The sequence below is a fragment of the Thunnus maccoyii genome, chromosome 13 (assembly GCF_910596095.1).
Source record: "Thunnus maccoyii chromosome 13, fThuMac1.1, whole genome shotgun sequence".
In the NCBI taxonomy this organism is placed as follows: Eukaryota; Metazoa; Chordata; class Actinopteri; order Scombriformes; family Scombridae; genus Thunnus; species Thunnus maccoyii.
In genome coordinates, this window is record NC_056545.1 from 25,818,443 (window position 1) to 25,836,394 (window position 17,952).

The following is a 17,952-nucleotide window of genomic DNA, read 5'->3' on the forward strand; positions in this document are numbered from 1 at the left end:
ATTGAAAGTAATACGATTGGTTTAATGAACTTCTTTGGGGTCAGAGGTCAGTGTCAGTGTCTGATGTTCATTCGGTGTCCTGATCAAAGACTTCAGGACACCTGCTGAACCAACTGAAACACAGTGGTGGAATGTACCTTTACTCACATGCTATAATTAAGTCAGTGCTTTACATTTACATTTCATGCTATTTTATACTTGTGTAAAACTACAGTTTAGAGAGAAATATTATACTTTGTCCTCCACTGCATTTATTTGACAGCTTTAGTTACTTTAAGATGAACATTTTACATGAAATAACATATAACAAGCTTATAAAACATTGTTAAAGATTAAACCAGTAGGTACTAAACCTTTTGGCTTGTGACCCCTTGTCATGTTTCAGATGTGAGAAAGATATTTCCCCTCTACACTTCTCACATGGTTTTATATAAATAACTGTTCTAGACCCAAAGAGGTTCAACTCTCCAATATTTCACAAAAAAAGCAATGATTTGAGGAAAGCCTGAAAAATGAATCCAAATGTTGGTGTCAGAACTTTGTTTTTGTCTTCTTGCCGTTATGTGAATGATCATCTCAGATTCATGTAGTCACCTGTTGGAGGCCCAATTATCTGCAAAATGAGTTCTTTTACTTGTAATACTTCATGAGAATGTACTTTTACTTCAGTAGGATTTTAAATGCAGGACTTTTATTTATAATTAAGTACTTTTACATTGTAGTATTCCTACTTTTACTTAAGTATAGGATTTGAGTACTTCTTCCACCACTTGCAATGTCTTTTATTCACGCCAGCTATTGTTTTTTTACTGCTCCTGTTTTTTACTTTTAATTTCCAGGCTTTGTGTACTTCTCGCTCCATTGCTATGACAACATATCTCTTAAATACAGATTACTATCTGTAAAACTGTCACCTCAATGTCTCCTCTTTTATTTTAAAATATGAAACTTTATTGAATTACATATCTTTGCAGAACTCAAAACTTTCCTCCCTCAAAAACTGAGCTGAAAACATGCAACTCAAACCTTATTATTCAGTTATTCGGTTAGTTTTAGAGAACGTTGAGTATTTCTCATCCGTTCCACCACAGGTGGAACACGGAGCACGCAGAGAAGTGAGAATCTATCTACAGTGGTTAGGGCAGTTGGTAATCAAATGAGAAATAAACCACATGTCAGTGAATACGCCTCCATGTGGGTTTTTAACTCAACAACGCACAACTGAGTGCAACATTCAATTGCTCAATTTGACACTTTATTCTGCTATGTGACACTATGTAAAACAATTCCACCCTTAGGTGCAGTTTTTTGTCTCTGTTCAAATGTCATTTGAACCTATTTTCTCCTCATCTTCAACGTTACGGTGGGTGAAGTCATTTCATGAGAGCCGCAAACTAAAAACAAAACCGAGAACTCAGCTCAGTGCTGCAAGACTTCCACGACCACAGGCGTTGTCAGACAGGAAGGCTCTCAGCTCCGCCCATGCTCTGTATTTTTTACACATCTAGTGTGCAACAGCATCTGAGCGGGGCCATCACGCCCTTCATTTTCACACACAGGGGACACACAGGCCTGTGTGATCGCAGCTATGGTTTTTGCCCTTATTTGGATATGCAAGCAAGCTGAGGGGAAAGTAATAGATCAGAAAACCGAGGTGTTATACTTGAAGCTTTTTTTTTCGTCAAACTCTGTGACCTCTGTGAAAAAAAAAGAAGGAAAAAGCGAGTGAAGCTTTCTTCAGCTCAGTCTTGCATTGTGACAGGGATAAACACTCAGTTGCTGTGTTTCATAAGGCTGACAAAACTTCCTCTCTCAAGCTGGCTGGAGAGCAGCTACATAAACCGAGAGAGGCAGCAGCTTGTCATATATCAGGATTTCAATTCCTTGTAAAAAAAATGATGGCATCTTCAGGGGAGCTTGTGGGTGGCCCAGGAGCTTGTGGAGCACAGGGAGGCAAGCAGGCAGAGAGGCAGGGAGGGGGAAATGGCTGCCGGCCCAGATAAGGTCTATCAGAAGAGCCAGTGTGGGCTTTACTTAACTCTTCACACGGGGAGTTAGGATCACTTCCTCACTGGCACATGCAGTGGTCTTCTGCCAGATGAAGACTTCTCCCCCATACACACACACACACACACACACACACACACACACACACACACACACACACACTCACATACACACACACACACACACACCTGGAGGCCGGTGACTCAATAGATTGGAGAGGACAGGGGATTAGCAGAACGCAGGGCAGGGGTGAGGAGATTGGAGGGTTAAAGGCTAACAGAAAAAAAAAAAAAAGTGTGGCTTTTAAAGACAACATATCCTGACTTTTCATTGTAACAGACATGTTGCATTTGAAGCATCAGAATATGATCATTCAAATGAATAAATAACACCAGCTTTTATGTATTTTTTTGTATCCTAACCATGTCATTTTTTTCTTTAATGTCTTTGTACTGTAGGAAGGGTTTGTTTCCCACATCCACTGCCCTCAAAGGTATTAATGTCAGAATGATTTTCTCTTTTTCGGCCGTTAACCTACATGAAAGAGCAGATGTCGGGGGGATAAAAGTGATATTCTACCTAGCGATGTCACAGTTTTCTACACATATGCTTCCAAGCTCTAAACACACCGCCAGAAACAGTTGGTTCACTACTTAGATCAGTTTATACGAGCAGCTGTCTTTGCACAACTTTTTTCATCACTACCCCGCATTACAGGTCTTAATCAGAAAATGAAGCCAAATTCTCATCCCTCTGTCTTTGTGCTCACAGACAGGCCTGTTCATTACTGCTGGAGCTTCTTCAGAGAGATTTTTTTTTTGTGTGACCTAGATACCAGCAGAGCAATAAATGAACAAGTCTTGACAGAGAAAAGTTGGTTTTCTATTTAGTCCAGCAGTTTTTTAGGGCTGCAGAAGCAGTGATGGAATGTAACTCAGTACAATCTGAGGTGAAATTATGAGGTACTTTTTTTATGCTGCTTTATAGGGAAAGAGGGAAACACTGTACTTCACTACATGTACCTGGCAGCTGCAGTTACTTTCAGGTTAATATAATATACATAAAAACATCATGTGATCATCTTAAAATAAAATCCAACACCTTATTAAAGCCAGCCTGTTTTTGTCCTGTGAGCTTTTCTATAAAATCAGCTTGTAGTTGTGTCTCCTGGTCATGTTTCTGCTGTTAGCAGCTCCACCAAAGAGACATTTTGGTTTCATTTCAATGACTGTTCAAATATTTCCCCAAAAATCAAAGATAAAAGTTTTGTGCATCAGAACTTTGCCTTTCTTCCTTTTCCTCTGCCATTATTAATCTGGGAGAGGAAGCTACAGCAGTAGAATGCTGATTACACATTGATGCATCAGTATAATATAATGTTGTATGTATAATGTATCAGTCACAGAGGCTGAATTTCAGAGTACTTTTACTTGTAATACTTGAAGTAAATTTAGCTGGTAATATTTGTTTACTTTTACTTCAGTAGGATTTTAAATGCAGGACTTTTACTTGTATTTGGAGTATTTTTACATTGTGCTGTTTACTTGATAAAAGGATCTGAGTACTTCTTCCACCACTGTGTAAAAGGCCGAGTTTTATACTGCACTGTACTTACAGTAAGCTCATTTCTGTGGTGTGTTAGTGAAACTCATACTGGTGTCTCCATATTACTAAATATCTACCAGAGAAGCTTTTTTTCTCCATCATCCACCGTGCGCGATGGTGACCTGCCCTCCAAGTTAGCATTATGGGAAAACACAGCTACAGTTGGACATTTACATTAACGAGGAATTGAAACTTGCCGCCTTTCACTTTTGAAACCAACGAAAGAAAATGTTATTCAACATGCAAATAAGCAGTCAACTTACACGGATTAAAAAATGTTCACATTTACACTGTTTCTTGTAATTTACGTTTTGCCGTCTTTCCATTTACAATGCTGCTGTCGTGTAGCTCATCTGTTAACTCATCTGTTTGATAATGATGTCTGTTTGATGACCACAGCTGTGAAACAAACACCACAGTTCACTGTTTTTACACCATCTGACTGCTGCAGGCTCAAGCTTGAGTCAGAAAGAACCAAAACTTTACCATTCATATTTTATCAGTAATCATACTATGAAGACTGTTATTTCTACAAAAGGAAAGTCAGATTATCAGTGAAACCATCTTTTCACAGGAAACGTTCCTTTTTACTCATCAGGTACTTAACCAAACCTTCCTGTAACTCTCAGAAGAAAAAAATAGGTGAAAATCTGAGTGTTCAGAATAATTAGTCAGATCATGAAACTGATGATAAAATGAACTTAATGTGATACATTCATATAAAATACACTAAATAGTTTTCATTCACCTGATGGGAACACTACAGTGAGTTGTAATCTATTTCCACTTCACTCTGGGTTTATTACCCAACCTTCACTTTACACTGTGCTCTGAGCAAAGCTGCATAAAGCTACAGAAAGACTACATGACTATAAATGACCTCATCACGGCCTGCAGCTCAGCATCAAACATGGTAAAGATGGAAAAATGTGAGCTTAAGTCTTAATAGAATTAGATTTGAAGTTGATTAACACTAAAAAAAAATCCCAATTTTAATGTTAAACTAGAAGCTCAGACACATCTGCTAATGACAAAGACGTTTATTTCATATATTCTACACGTCCGAGCAGCGTATTTCTTTCTCATGCACTTTGTGTAATTATCAAGCTGTCACGTCTTGAGAAAATGATCTTTAGGTGCAGTTTAAAAAAAAAAAAGCGAGAGAGTTGAGGCGGAAGAAGAGAAGGAGAGCAGCTGTGACTGTTAGACCTCTTCCTGTGGTTACATCACGTGATTGTCGAGGGTTCAAAAGGAGGCAGCTTCTTCTTCTTGTTCATCCATTTCTTGGACCGACTGAAGACACCTGTGAAGCTGCCGGACAATCGTCTCTTATAACAGGGAGAAACAAACAATGAAGGAAGGTCGAGGTGAAGTATGACGGGTGACATTGTTTAGAAAATGCTAGAATTATTTGTGACGATATGGTAAATATTTTTTTTGCTTTTTCTTCTGTTAGATACTAAAAGATAAGCCAGTGTTACAGCTTTTACTTCATTAATTCTGCATTTCCTTGATCTAAATGCCTTTTAATAGACGTCTATTCAGAAGTTCATTTGAAATTTTGACAAAAAAAGTTTGTACTTAAAACTGAAATCTTGTTTTTCGTTACTGTAATATTATTGATCTGTTTAAACGTTACATGTATATTCTGCATGTTTGCATTTGCTCCAATTTCATTTTGAACTGAACAAAATTTCTACAGTATTTCTTAACTTTTTTTTTAACATGAGTTTTAACTGCACAAGTTAGTTGCTCAGAAAGAAAAGCTTACTCACGCCTGCCAAAATGGCTTCCTCAAGATATCGCTGCATTCAGCAAGTTCTGACTTTAGCCTCAAAACTTGCACGGAAGCACAATGTTAAAGAGACGGGCGGGGTCTTTTGACTGATTTTTGTCTTGCACAAAAAAAGTTAACAGGCCTCAGTCTTATTTAAATTAGTTGTCTGTAAAATTAAGCGAGGAAACGAACGTTTCAAGGCAAATCAGGAAGTGTGCATTTTCTGGTAGAACAAAAGCAAGGCCTGTCTGAGCTGGGTGGCGCGTTGAGCTGAGAGGTTTCAGTTTGCGCATGGGAGGGTGGGGGTTGGTTGGTTTTTGTGTGCAGCTGCAGACGTGGCGGCTACAGGTGCAGAAGAAGAAGAGAGAAGTGGGAGGACAGAAGACGGAAGAAGAGCGGTGGATGTACAGTGCAGTCATCCATAAAGTAGAAAGCACTACTAAACTCCTCGCCACAGTGTAGTGTTTCCTACTTTATGGATGAGTGTACTGTTGGCTTCAGGGAGAGGAGAGGACCCCGGCGCCAGCGCTCACACAGGAAGTCAGAAAAGAGGAAGCTGCTTTGTCTCGCAAGGCCACGCGTTACTCAGAGTGTTGCCCCAGTCTGTTCACATGGGCGGCGTGTGGCTCAGAGCAAAGCTAGCGACTCTTTCCTCCATTTTAGAATTCATGTTTCAACTGACCTGAAAAAAAAATGTACATACATAACATGTGAAATGTAATCAGTATGATATGAAATAAAGATGAACATTTAAAATGATCTCTCTTTTTTTTTTTTAACCTTTAAGAAACATACATTACAAACTGTGTTTTCTGTGAAAATATACATACTTTATTCCTGTAAAAAGATCCATATTGAAAGAAACCATCACAATTTCAAGTCCTCTGTGCACTACATCTTTAGTTACTGATCCTCCATCGATACTGCCTGAACATGCAAAAAAAAAAAAAAAAAAAAAAAAAAAAAAAAAAATCTGAAAAACAATATTAACAAAAATATTTACAGATGAGCTTCCAAAAGGGTAATAAAAACAGTAATATATAAAAAGGTCAATCTTCCACTGGTTTCAAACAATAAATGCAGGTCAGGAAAGACAAAAAAAAAAAAAAAAAAAAAAAAAAAAATCTTGTGCTGTATGAAAATATACCACATGGTCAAAGTCCCAACACTGTTCATTATATACAGACAACTCCTATAGCTTCCTCTCCACTGCATCGACAATCTACAACTCAAATATTGTAGACGAGTCAGCCTAGAAAAACATAAATATGACAATAACATAAATAAGGCCGAACATGGGTATAACATTGGTATGCATGCAGTCAATAAACATCCTGTAAACAACATATTAAGACTAAACAAGGTCGTCTTCTTGTAAGGCTAAATATTATCAACTGAGCTAAAACACTACCTACATGTATATGGGTCTAGGTCCTATTCAGTCAGCAGAGCGGGAGCAGCCTACTCACTACACAGCAGGTAGAGGAATACTTGTGCATTAAAGGCCGTGAAATACAATATCAGTACAAATATTCGCTGTACATTTCGGCAACTTTTTAGAGCATCCGCCCCACCCCTCAGAAAATAAGAAAAACATGAATTAAAACGACACGTACAGTACAGCCTCAGTCTTGCCTCTATCCCGGCTATTTCACATCTAAAGTGTCTTTGTCCGTCCGCCCCCTCCCCTCCTTCCCTTTTAGTCTTGGCATCATCAAGCTCCCTTTATGTAACATTGACAAACAGTTAAAACTAAAAAACATTCATGACGTTAAAGAAAAAGGTTTGCCTCCGACTTGTGCCTTTAGGTGTGCTCCATCGAAACTGAAATCAGGTCTGATCTTCGCCACAAACCTCCGCGCTCATATCCCCCCGCGCTGTTGGACTGCTCGCTCTCTCTTGTAGCTATGGTAACAGGCAAAGCACCTAAAGATTTTGGCATATTCTGCACTTTTTGACAGCCGGAGACCACGGGTGGCTCGGCATGAATAAGAAACTACATGTATAAACCTGAGAAGTTACAGTGCCTACTGTAACAGCCCTGTGTCACACAGATAAACCATCCGATCAGACTGTTAAACTAGTATACTAAGGCCTGGTCCACACATTCACTTCAATAACACCGCTGCATCCCTACGTAAAGCTGTCACGAAGCATTAAACGGTACAGTATGGTTCTATTAAACATTGCGGTACACAGTATGCTATATTGCTGAAGTCATATTACTTAGTTTTAACAGAACAGTCGGCATGTTATGGTGCAAATGTGCAGACGTTAAAAAAAACAACTAATCACTGCTACACTGCGTGGGCTGATAAGAGATGTTACAACACTGTTTAGCCTGTCTGACCCAATACTCACACACCACTCACATGGAGGCAAAACAATAAATACGTAATCAACTTATTGCAGAGTCTATCACAGTACAGTAGTGCCGCAAACCACCAGTGCCATGACTGAAAACTGTTCAGTATAAATGCAATTCTACTGTAGCAAGTTCCTGTCAGCTGTGTTATATACTGTAGCTAAAACACCAAACATGCTACATTTAAACCAAACTGAATTTACCAGCCTGATACCAGCTCCACATACAATCAAACCAGGATATTTTGAGTATAAATTAGCCTACTGAACACCAGATACTACATCATTTTTGGACATACTGCAGGTCTCTCTTTCTCTCTTGCACAAACACACACTCACATACGCACAAACAGAAAATATGTAGTATGCAACATTGAGGCCAGTCGTGACTGTTGTCACACACATCGAGAGTTCCCATGTTAATGTTTGAGAAAGGCATCTGTTTTCAGTCTCACCAGTGGACTGGGCGGCTTCGTCTACAAACACACACACACACACACACACACACGCACATAGAAGGGCGACCCTTCACATTCTGAACATTATCTTCAGCTTCAATTAACAGCGCCGACGGTTAACTTTCTCCATCTAAACTATACATATCAAAGTGGATCGTTGCTGTCTCTGACAGCTCTAAACAACTAAGCTTCTACCCTGATGTCACTTCATGCAACGTGGCCATGATTAGGGCAAGAGTCTGATACAAATAAATAACATGATCTGTACAAAGTACTGTATAAATACTCTTAAAGACAGGAAACACATGTGAGGGACAAGCAGACATATTTAAAATAGTGCATTCTTTACAGTCACACGGAGGAAGAGATGGACTGCTGCTTCTATTCGTTTGCTTCAAATAAATAAAGTGGCACCAGTACACGAGCGGTAAAGCTAACAGTTCATTAGCTGTGTCTGACGTCTGGAGCTGCTTTTCAATAGCGTTCTGTATCACACTGATACAATTAAATAAACCGGCAGAGTACTAAGTGTTTTATATCAAGCGTTAAAGCCTCTGATGAGTTGAACATTTGCTTCGATAATTAGCAAGTATTTAGAGAGTATATTTGTAAGAGTAGTGAGTTTGCACACTTCAACATGCACTTCAACATGCTCTTGTGATGCTGTAAGCTGTATGTTGATGGTTTTAAGTACTCTATAATTAACAGCTGGTCTAGCAGTGCTCTAAGGCAAATGTATAATTGCTGACGGTTGAAGTATCAGTTATTATATCTGATAGCCACTAACCGCGCCGACTACCAACCGAGAATAACAGTGTAGATAGAAAAAAGTGCTTTCAATGTGACGCGAGTATTCTGAGTTAGATGTTCTAACTCTCATTCTTTCTTGCTGGATCCCAGCCTTTTGAACAGCTTCTTGCCTTTAGAGAAGAAGCCTTTCTTCTTCTTGGCTTGTGCAGAGCAGTCTGTCTGTGCCGGGCTGTCTGCAGGGAGCGGGGCCGGAGGAGAGCGGCAGACGTCTGCTGCAGCTGGAGCCGTGTCCGGGTCTGACGTGGGGCTTGCAGAGGGTAGCGGGTTGGGTTGGAGGTCTATGTGCTCTGTTGGGTCAGGCCGAGGAGGTTCTGTTTGGGGGTGCAGGATTGACGGCCCAGGATCCTGTGGCTCTGTAGAAGATGTCCAGGTACCCTTCAGGAAGAAAAGAAGACTTGTTTAACACTTTATGTCTGTTAAAAATATCCAAAGCTTGGTTTTATCTCAGTATCAGTATTTACTGTGCAAACTAATGTTTAAAACTGCAAAGGAAGAAGGAAACATAAGGATAGGAGCACACACACAGGAGGAAACAAGTTGTTTTTGTTTCGATAACATAAAATCATAAGCAGGTGCAGGATCCTAACCAAAGAAGGAAAGTAGAACTACAGTTAAAGGTGGGAGGAAGAGGACATTAACAGGGAGTAAACGGGGGGCACTACTGTTGATCACTGGGCTGCTATAATCCTGTCAAAAAACACTTACGATCAAGTCTCAAAGTGTACAGTTCGTTTCTGCTTCTGCACAAAGGCCATGCAGGAAACGGTGGGGCAAAAAGAAATCCAACAAAGAAGAATTAAAGAAGCAGAACAAAAAAAAACCACAACAACCAGACTCTGCAAATACTCACAAATGATGAAAAAATAAACTGATGTCAGGGATGATGTATCTGACTGCAGGTCAGACGGACGCTCAAAGCGTAGCACAGTTTATACAGTAATGCATGCTGGGTACCTGCGATTCTTTCTTGGGTTCCGGTGCAGGCGGAGCAGAGACAGGCTCTGCTGGAGCATCCTCTGGTAGGGCCTGCAGGAAGTTGGAGGGCACTAAGCCTCTGTGTCCGTTCAAGTCTCCCTAGAAGGTAAAAAACATGAGAGCATGTTTCAACAATGAGGCTGAAAGTTATATTGAGTTTATTAAACCTTTTGTATTTACAGTCATTAAGGGCTGGGTAGATTTGTTTTCTAGTGTGTTTTATTTTTCAGCAGTTATAATAATGGTTTTGTGAAATAAATGCAAAGAAGAACCTCTCAAAGACCTACACAGTAGGCAAGAGGCACCATAAATTCATCAGGAAGCGCGGTTCAAATATAACAAAGAACAAACCACTTTAAATTCTACAGGCTTTTTAACACTTACATAAAAGAAGCCATCTTCATCCATGTCACCAAACACATGTATGATGTCTCCTGCACTGAAAGTCAGCTCAGCCTGAAAAAACAAGGCCGATCATGAGCAAACAGCTACTACAAAATACAGTGTCTTGTCTTGAGAAAAGATATCATGCACGTGCAAAGTCTGACCTCTATGTCAGTGTTGGGGGAGCTCTCTCGTGGATCATAGTCAAAGATGGCTACCATCCTGCGAGCTCCTGGGGCTGGGTTCCCTGCAGCAGCAGCAGCGGGAGCGGCAGCAGCAGCAGCAGCAGCAGCAGCCTGACTGGGATCTGTCAGTCAAACAGACAGGAGGATAATTAGAGGAGTAAGCTATCTCTGATGTTCTGATCAGCTCATCAGCATGCAGCTCGTCGTGTCTGTGGGTCTGATTCACTCAGCGTCATGCTAAGCTGAGGGAGAGTCACACCACTGCAGTCCGACACATGAAGTAAAAACAAAAGGAGATTAGCAATGAGAGTTAATCATTTATTTCCATTAGAAAATTGCGACACTGTAAAAATGAAGAAAATTATTTGATGATGAAGTGATGCTACTTGAACTGAAATGAAAATAGGAGTTAAGAGGGGGGCACTGCTTGATATTTATAAGATGGGGGTTAATGAAGAACTTAGAATATAAAACATGGTTTAATTTATGCTACTTTCTGAAATAGCTCATGCTATTGTTTCCCCATATTTTCATTATTTCAAACCCAAGGAAAGTGCATTTTTTTCATGCAGACTGGAAGAATCTATAACAGTTTTTGCTTTGGAGAGGATTTTTTAAAAAAGGTCCACATTCTTCAAGGTTCCCCAGAATAATCAAACAGCCCCTAATAAGGATGGATGAAACTAAGTTCTGGTATTATAAGACCTGGTGTTTACAACCGAACAAAAAGAGGCCACAGAATGGCATGTAAAGGCATGCAGGCCTCCGGTGGACACTGAAACGGTCGTCTGGTCATGCAGGTGAAAACAGAGAGGAAGAGGATCCAAGTGCCGACTACAAACCTTGACTGGAGGAGTCTACGCTCTCCTCCCAGAGTGCTGCAGACTCCACTGGAAGAGATGAGGTGAGGGAAGAGAGCATAAGCACAATCACAGAATCAGCTGTGATTTAACACCCAAATTACACCTTTAAGTCCAAAGAATAATCCTGTCTGACGTTATAGTTTGTATCAGTCATCACACTGGAGTACATAAAGTCACAGATGGAGATCAGAGGGGATGGATGTTTCAACAAGTGACCTTTAAGTGATCATGTAATTCATTTGTGACACAGGAGCAGAATACTGGCAAAAGGACTTTTTCTTTGAGATTATCATTCATTACTGTGACATTCTGCTGCTGTGTCTGCGTAGTATTACATGAATATCCATTGAAAGCTGACAGGACTGGCTCAGTATTCATGCATGTGTCTTTTTACAAGTGTGATGCTGTTGCACAGGTTAAAAATCGAAATCAGGAGAACCTGTGGAACTAGGATAGAAAGTGTAATACTAAGTCTCAGTTATAGAATGTGAAACTAATGCAGGAGACTTATTCATAGTGGAAGTATTTGACTATAATGCTGGGAAAGAGTAACTGACCTAAAAATCCCCTCTGGTCGCTAAGTGAGAAGCAGCAACTGAAAGAGCAGAAGCTAAAGTGAAAGAGACAGAAAGAGAAGCAAACCAGGTAACTGAATAAAGGAGGGAGGTGGGAAGCCGCAATCTGCAGCGAGACACACCTTTCTTGGACCGTCTCGGTTTCGGCGGTGGGACAGGGCGACGCGGAAGCTGTGCGTGTGTGCGAGTGCCTTTATGGAGTTTTAGACAGGAAAACCAAAAAATAAAATTGAAACCAAAAAGAAAGACAGAGGTGCAATTTTGAGAGAAGCAGACCAGACAAGGAGACAATGAAAAGCCAGTGAAGAGCAATTTAAAAAATGACAACCAGTGAGCAGCAGACACGGCAGCGAGAACAAGTGGAAGTGAAAAGGTTAAAACCATCTGTAAACACTGCTCCGGGTAGAAAGCAGGAAACAGAAGCAAAGTGTCAGCTTGATTCTTTTGAGCAAACACTTTGACTTTATGTTTTAGACACCTGCATGACAATGCAGTCAGTATGTGTTTGAGAATATGTAGATGGTTATGAGTTCCTTCATAGCAACACAGTGAACCAGAAGCCATAAAATAAAATGCCACAATGAACAATTTTGGGTCCATTTTAATGCAGTTCAACTGAAACCAAGTCTTTCTTTGTGCCTCCTGCTGAGTCAAAAAGTCAACAGTCAAGAGGGAGTTTTTACTTCTTCCCTCTCATCTGGTAAGCAGCTTTCATTTTTCAACCAATTGACTGCAGACAAAAAATATTCTAGTATGTCTCAAGACACTGAGCCTCATACAAGAACATTTTCATCCTCTTATCCTAAACCCTGCTTACTTTTTGCTGTTAAGTTTGTTTGTACGAGTGTTCCAAGTCATATTCACCAGACTTTCTTCACAAATTTGTTGTAAATCACTTTTCAACCTGAAGAACCTGAAGATTTCTTCATTGGCATAATGACAAAGTTAAAATTGCCATATAAGACTACATGTTCATGTTTCATTTACAAATATATCACCAAAGAAGAATTTCAAATCGCGGAGCTTCAAGTCCTGCCGTCAGAAATCAGCAGATATATTTATCAGTGTCAGTAGGATAATGGTATTAAATATTAATAAATATTAATAGTACAGCTGCCATCAGAGCAGTGCTGTACTGTGACAGAAATAAAGAGGGAATTATTTGATATAAAGTTAGATGCCAAAAAATGTCTTTCTAAAGCAAAGTGGTCCGTGACTAATATGAGAGGCGGCCATGTGACATTCACGCCAGTAGGTGATGTTACACTGTCAGGTGTTATATCAGAGGTTGATACTGGACAGATACCTTCATAAAAACCCAGAGGCAGCTGACAGATTGAGAAAAGTTTCTTTACTAGTGAAATGTAGAAATTGCTGTGTGAAATATACCAATAAAATCATGAAATGGAGAAAACCAAAACTCTGGTGAATGGTCTTTTAATTTCTGTCATATTTAAACTAGGAATTCATTCAGATGAAGGCATTATGATTTCAGCTCAAATGAGGTTTTTTTGTCTTCAAAGGCAAATTTCATTGGCAACACTCGTATCTGACACTTAAGAACAAATGTGTTCGTATGAGTTGTTCTTCCATGAGGCCCGTTATCTTTACATAGCTGAATAGGTTTGGATTCTGCAACACTTGTGCTGCTATTTTCACTTACCACTTAAACATGAACAGCGGTGATATCATGAGTAAAACATTAACATTTACACCTCTGGTAAAGGATGTCCAAATGTACTCCTTTTCTAAGTGTAACAGAACACATTTAACAACAGACAACATCATTAAGATTTACACACAACACACTTTGTTTGTCATTTGGTCTGAAATCTGCTAACAGTCTTTGACTGACAGCATCACATACCTATCTTCTCCATGGAGGCTGCTGTGGACAAGAAGCCCTGCTGCAGTAGCTGCTGCCGGGTCTCCTCATCCTCCACCTGGATCTCAGACACCATGTTGCATGGCACATAACCCAGACGACCACAAGACTCCCCTCGGTAGAACCCGTCTGCATCTTTATCCCCGTAAACCTGAGGAGAGGGGTGTAAAAGTTTACCTATTGAAATGGAATGAGGTGTACGGCCTCTTTCACACATGGCACATTACTGGCTTCATCTATCGGTTCAAGTAATGGCTTCTGTGCTTTAAAACATGGGTCACAGTTACATGTATATTTAACCTTGTGTTCACCATCAATAGGAGCTTCAGATTTGTTGGAAATGTCACAAAAATGTTATTAGCCTACCTATTCAGACTACAAAAATGACACTGACATGTTCAATTGCCAGCAAACAGTGAAGTGCATATGTGAAAAGAGGCTTTTCAGAGATGCTTTGAAAGGAAAACATGCATGATCGTCAGTGTTATTCCAGCAGTGTCTGAGCTATGTAGGGACATACTTTGATGATCTGTCCTTCAGTGAAGGGCAGCTCTTCATCAGCAGCGTCAGGATTGGGTGACATGGTGGCGGGATCATAAGGAAAGAGGGCCACAAAGATGCGTATGTCTCCGTCTCCTTTCATCTTTGGTGAATCAACACCACCTGCAGTAACACACAGAAACTCAGTCACACGCGACCTTCCTTTTGCTTAGACAAGTGAAATGTTGAGAGCATTGGTAATGGTTTGACACGCACATTGAATCAGTTATTTGTTACAACTAATTTGCATAGAATTAAAAGGTGTAACTTGTTTCTTAAACAAGCTTATATCATTTTTGTTTCCATGCAATTCATTTTTCTCTATCTATTTTTTGGTTGTTATGCTTTATGTGCTTTGTAAACATTTTATTGATAAAACTAAAATACAATTTACTATTACTAACATTACAATGACTATCATTATTTCAGCACAACACACACAGTACGAGTAGGAAGTTTGGACACAGTTTATCAGTCCCTTGAATGATAAAGTGTGTCCAAACTTTTGACTAATACTGTACTTTGCAGAAAAGCCATGCACAGCTTGCAAAGCTCTGCAATCAGTGTAGGCAGCTTTCCCCTCCCCCACTGCCCACCAACTGCAGAGCTGCTATGAACAGTGTTCGCTTAGCACAGGCATGTCCTTAAAAGAGGTAATCAAGCTAAACCACTGATCCTAAGCTGTGTGAGCTGTTTGACAAACGTGCGCTCGTTCATGATCTGCAACCGAGCAAGAGGGGAACTAGCGTTTGACCCACTCCCTAATCTAAATCTGAGGACGTTTACTGACAACGCAGCCACAAGCACACATACAAAAGAATTATATCAAAGGGGCTTTTATAGTTTGTCACAGATTTTGCAAGATAGCTAATAAATGTGGTGTGTGGCGCTGTGTTTAGCACTGCAGGCATGAGGTATGACACCACTAAAAGCATTACATCTGAAGCCTATTTGACAGGGTGAGACATATATGAAGAGCTGTAGTGAGACTTAAGCTGCACTGAAGAGACGTGTTCTCTATCTCATTAGGGAGAATCAGCCCATCTGTGGCAAGAGTCACGGGCAGACGACTTGCACACTTTCACATCCTCACTGATTTTCGAGTAGATAGGACAGAACTTCTCCCTGCTCCCTTCCTCTATCTGTATGCACGTTCACGCTTATGCATGTGTGTGTAGTCAACTGTGCTCCGACACGCATACCAGAAAGGTCAGGTTTACCTCTGAAAACTGCGGTCTGCCTCATTAAGACAAGCGAGAAGAGAAGAGAGGGAGTGATGGGAGATTGTGGAAGGAAGAAGAGAAAGAGAGGGGCTTGTACGTTCAACACTGCAGCTTTTTTCTTTGCTGGCTAATCGAGGTTACTATTTTAATGTCTGTCACTTCCTCCTGTCATGACAAGCCACTTTGGGTTAAGCCGGTTCTCAGCTTAGCAGCCTCTCTCTCTCTTCTCCACTGCGGCTACAGCAACCCCCCCCCCCGCCCCCGCCCCCTCTAACACAAGGTGCTAATCTGACTACCATCATGTGAGAGAAGAGGAGGCTTGCCGACAGAAAGCACAGGTGTGTCAGCATCGTCTCATGCATTTCCACCGCATATGTTAGGGGGAAAGAAACAAGAGACGGAGGAAACAGGAAGACAAAAGAGGAAAGAGTCTCTGACCTTTCAGTTGCCTCGCCGGCAAGCAAGCTGGTTTAGAGGAGAGCTCTGCCTGGGGGGCCCATGCTGGACCGCCCTCAGCTGGTGGCATTTGGCCGGGCTCCTGCTCAACATACAGAAAAAGAAACAAGACAATAAGAAAAACAGCTAATACAGAAACAGAATCACTACAAGGGAGGAGAGGACAGCTGGGGGGCTCAGAAAAAAATGAACAGCAAATGCAGCAGTTTATTTTTCCAAACAATATTTCTCAATCTATGCTTCATGTACTGATAATCCTTTTGAATTGTTGCTTATTGCAGTAGAGATAGAAACCTCATCAAATACAGCAAACCCAAACATTCAACTCTTTAAACATAAATGTGTTGCATTGGGGTGATGTCAAAGCACATCTAGAGTAAACTAATGCACAAGGCAATGACAAGGCAGTACTGACTAGTTTAAGACAAGAGCAGAATGGTGTACAAGGTGCAGGAGAATTTGAGTGTAACAGGAATTAGTGCAGTCAGACTGAGGGAGGACACATTCAGCTACACTTTGGCTAAAACAAAATCTTAGTATATAGACAAAATCTAGTATATACTGACAGTTTGGCTGCATCTTGGAAACTCAACAATTATTACTGAATAACAACTTGTACTGTGCTTGCTGTTGTAACAGCAAAACATGCCTCAAAATGAGCTACCTGACCTCCCTCTGTTCACTGCAATGATGATGATGATGAAACCGGAGGTTGTTGTCTACTGAGCGGTAAGAAGTGATATCAACTAAATGACTCAAATGGGACGATCCACACTGCTACATGGGAAAGGAGGGGGCTGGGACAACACACCCATTGCGGCTGGCCCGCAGCAACGTTTACCAGTGGATCAGCCTTTGGCCCTCGGCGGTTGGGGGGTCTGCTGTGCTCCATTTGAGCCCCCTCTACCCACCATTCAGAACTTATCTGCTCCACCACCACTTCCCCTGGACTGTAGTCCACGGGCTCCTCATTGTCATCTGTGCCGTACTCCACATCGATCTCCATCCCGTGACCAATAGGTGACCTCAGAGTATGTGCTGTTTTGCTGACTGGGTAGGGTCTTGGCGGGGTAAGGCCATGGCCGGGGTTGGCTGCCGCGGCGACAGCCATCTGACTCCTGAGCATGGCCTCCCTCCTAAGGCGGTCCCCTAGCCCTCTGAGCAGTACTCTTTCTTTGCTGTTGGGGGTCGGCTGGGGAGGACAGTGGGCTGAGACCCGCCTGCTGGTGGGACCCTCATATAAACTCATGTCTTCTTCTTCAGGATAAGTGATGGTGTCCACCGTGTCTGCATAGTGCACCCTGTGCTGTGTTTTAGGCTTGACCTGCAACGGTCCGTGCCTCAGTAAAGGCTCTTTGGTTAGGGATCTAGGATCCCTGTTGAAGTGGTGATGGGGAACGTGTGGGTGAGGGTTGGGGTGATGTGGGTGATGCTGGGAGCCATGGTGGCTGGGCCTGGGCTTTCTGTGGTGGGGTAAAGGCTCTTCTTGACTGCTATCTTCCTCCTCTGTCACCTCAGGAATGCTGAACAGCTGCTTGCTGTGGTAGACCTGAGGAGGCAACTTAAGGATCTTCTCAAGAACCTCCTCATCACTGTCTGGAGGCTCCACCTTGCATGACTACCAGGACCACGCGTCAAAGCAAGTAAGAATGGGTCGGTGATGGTGGGACAGGATATCATATTGTTCAGTGAAAATAAGGGAGGTGCAAAGTAAGCAGAGGACAACGCAACCATGCAAAAGAAAAAGGAAAGAAAGAGGAAGAAAAAACAAAAAGAATCACAATCAAGCATGATCAAAAGTATGACAGAAGAAACAAGGCCACTACAAGAACTTGACTATGCAAC

At 41.3% G+C, this 17,952-nt stretch overlaps 1 protein-coding gene across 6 annotated transcripts in view; it reads right to left on the minus strand.

Annotated features, from left to right (window-relative positions):
* Positions 1-6,364: 6,364 nt before the first annotated feature.
* The window catches only part of LOC121909712 (peripheral-type benzodiazepine receptor-associated protein 1), a 62,161-nt gene continuing 50,573 nt past the window's right edge, over positions 6,365-17,952 (minus strand). For 3 of the 6 annotated variants that reach the window (XM_042430325.1, XM_042430324.1, XM_042430328.1), the window contains 8 exons: positions 16,090-16,189; positions 14,409-14,551; positions 13,871-14,039; positions 11,408-11,455; positions 10,545-10,687; positions 10,381-10,452; positions 9,976-10,095; positions 6,365-9,396 (listed from right to left, as the gene is read on the minus strand). In XM_042430325.1, the coding sequence (XP_042286259.1) occupies positions 9,088-9,396; positions 9,976-10,095; positions 10,381-10,452; positions 10,545-10,687; positions 11,408-11,455; positions 13,871-14,039; positions 14,409-14,551; positions 16,090-16,189 (1,104 nt within the window). In that variant the 3' untranslated portion in view covers positions 6,365-9,087. The other 3 variants (XM_042430329.1, XM_042430326.1, XM_042430327.1) reach the window with 3 other exon arrangements.